The sequence below is a fragment of the Grampus griseus genome (assembly GCF_964374135.1).
Source record: "Grampus griseus genome assembly, chromosome: 15".
In the NCBI taxonomy this organism is placed as follows: Eukaryota; Metazoa; Chordata; class Mammalia; order Artiodactyla; family Delphinidae; genus Grampus; species Grampus griseus.
The window spans coordinates 62,233-64,989 of record NC_139009.1 but is presented as its reverse complement, the minus strand read 5'-3'; the positions used below and the strand labels follow the sequence as shown (position 1 = coordinate 64,989).

At 61.6% G+C, this 2,757-nt stretch overlaps 1 protein-coding gene across 1 annotated transcript; it reads left to right on the top strand.

Annotated features, from left to right (window-relative positions):
- Positions 1 to 227: 227 nt before the first annotated feature.
- Positions 228 to 1,193, top strand: FAM110C (family with sequence similarity 110 member C; the record flags this gene model as incomplete). The annotated part of the gene is made up of 1 exon (XM_082672429.1): positions 228 to 1,193. The coding sequence occupies one exon, from the start codon at positions 228 to 230 to the stop codon at positions 1,191 to 1,193; it is 966 nt and encodes a 321-aa protein (XP_082528555.1).
- Positions 1,194 to 2,757: the final 1,564 nt, after the last annotated feature.

The following is a 2,757-nucleotide window of genomic DNA, read 5'->3' as shown; positions in this document are numbered from 1 at the left end:
AACCGGGCGCGCGGTGAGGGGCGGGGGCGGGAACAGGCGGGGAGGAGCCGGCGGGGCGGGGACCCAGGCAACTAGCCAATCCGCGCGGACTCGGGTTCGCCCAGGCTCCCGACTGGCCGGCGGGGACTGGGGAGCCGCTCCCCACCACTCGCGGACTTCGGAATTGGCTGCCGGCCTGACGGGCGCCGCGGCCGCAGCGCGTTTCCGCAGTTTGTCGAGCCCCGAGGATGCGCGCCCTGCCAGCCCTGGACGCGCCCCCGAGCGAGCGCCTCCTGTCCCGGGACTCCGGGGCCCCCCGGGCCCAGGACCCGGCGGGGCCGACGCGCAGGAGCGCGGTGGAAAGGCTGGCAGCCGACCGCTCCAAGTACGTGCGGGGCCCGCCGGGAGCCGGCCCAGGCCCGGCTTGCGAGGGCAGCGGCCCCGGGGCGAGCGAAGGGCAGGCGGGCGACCCTCGGCCCCCGGCGCGCGTCCCCGGTGCGGTGGCGCGCAGGGCCATAGCGCGGAAGCCGCTGAGGCCGGACTCGCTGGTTATCTACCGACAGAAATGCGAGTTCGTCCGAGGGTCGGGAGCCGACAGCCCCAGGGGAGGCCTGGTGAAGAAGCTCTTCCCGGGGCCGGGCAAGGACAAGACGCCGGGGTCCCCCGGCACGTCCCGGGTGGGAGAGGAGGGCGGGGCCGGGGCCCAGGAGGCCGCCCCGACCGAACCCGGCCCCGTCGTGGCTCCCGCGGTTCCAGGGCCCTCCGCGCCCCCGGCTCCCGCCCCGCCGGTCAGGGCGCCCTCCAGAGTTCCGGCTGCGCCCCGGGGTCCGGAGCTGCTCGGGGCGAGGTACCGGGGGCTGCAGCGTTCGCAGTCCGACCTCAGCTCGCGCTACTCCGCGTCCTTGGCCGAATTTGACACCTTCTTCCAGTACTGCGGCCTGGAGCCCGAGGTGGTGGAGGCGATCGGTCGGGAGAACTTCTCCACCGGGTCGGACGTCGTCGCCCTCAAGGTCCGCAGCGTGAGCGTCGCCACCTCCGACAGCGGCTTCTCCCGGCACAGCGGCGGCGACGAGGGGCTGCAGGAAGAAGAGCTCACGGAGCAGGTGCCCAGCACCACCTCGGTGGTCGAGAGGAACGCCCGCATCATCAAGTGGCTGTACACCTGTAAGAAGGCCAAGGAGACCCCCGGCCAGGGGCTGCAGGGCCCGGCGTGACCGCTGCGCCCCGGGAGACCCGGACCGAGGTTTGCGTCCAGAGAGGCCGGGAGGGGTGTGTGTGCGGCGTGCCTGTGAGGGCTTGGGGAGTGACCGAGCCGGGTAGATCCAGCCTTCTCAAGTAGCGAGGGACCCTAGCGATAGCGACGCAGAAGCTCCTGCGTCAGAGTGGCCGCTGCTGAAGAGCAGAAGGGCCGCCAGGCCAGGTCCCCGCAGGGCCTGCACCAGTTCTTTTGAGTGTGCGATTTCTGGCTGCCTGGAAAGGTAACACCATCCCAGTTGGTCTATTATTGTGAAAAGTGGAGAAACTGGGATTATAAATGCTCAGTTAGGAAGTGGTTTTACACCTCAGCAGTTATCCTGATTTGAACATAGCCTGAGAGCCCCAGTTCCTGTGGGCATCCAGAGCTTTGGTGTGAGTTGACCGGTCAGCCTGTGGCCCTGGGGTGGGGCTGCCATCTCCCCTCCAGCAGAAAGGAAGGCTCTGCACTTCCTGGAGGCCTTTACCCAAGTGGGAGGGAGGAGAACTTCTCTACAGGATCTTGTCAGCAGTTTGACATTCATTTAGCTGCAGAGATCTTTATTTGGCTAAAGTTTGTTCAAACTGTTCTGAGACCTTCCTGCGGAGAGCCACTGCAGCGTAGTTCACAGGAAGGAGCTTCGGTTTGTTGAACTGGAGCTGGACGAGATCGGAACTAGCATCTTAGAGTCCTGCTTGGCAGTGATTCTGTATTTTATTTGCCTCTGACGATAATTTGGGAGGTAAATTTCTTCGCCTTGGGCGTCAGTAGCTCAGGGTTGATCGCAAGAAGTTTTTTTTCCCTGAGGAGCTAAGGAGTGCTTATCCTCACTGTCAGCTCTGTGGAGAGAGCACTTCCGGGGCTGGTGAAGAGAGAAGGGAAGGTACCTTTTCAGGGCTCTCTTTGGGAGCCAAGATTTTAAACATTGCGACATCTTGTTTTCTCTTACCCTGCACTGACAACCTGCTACAGGTGTTTGTGAAATTCACGTGGTGGGAGTATTTTTTCTGCCGTTGAGATGACTGATTGAACACACAGTATCAGTCTTCAGCGTGGTGGGGAGTCTGCCACAGATATGATGCACACAGCTCACCTGTGTCTGAGGCCTGGAAAAAGCCTGACTTCCCCTAGTGGCCATGGTCTTGGTACGGTTGTGACAATTCGCAAAAACAGAGGAGTTCATTGTTTCTCTTGAACTCAGAGGGGTCATGACTTAAGTGCTCCCTTGTAGTTCATTGAGGATTATTGCATTTCCACTAGCCTGAATCCCCAAGGAATGTATATAGGCAGTCAGAATTTAAACTAAAAGCACACATTAACTTGTACTTTTCACCGGTTGTGTTGGGAACTGAGACGAGTGAATGCTGGCCAGGGTTAGGGTTGGCCATGAACACCCTGATGTGGAGGAAGGAAGCTGCAGAGGCCAGCATGTCCCAGAGGGATGTTGTGTAGGATGGAGCCCTCAGTGGGGAGTGGGGAGTGCTTCTGGTAGCAACCACTCCCGCACTTCTAGCTTCGTTGTCCATAAAACGAAGGTAGATAGC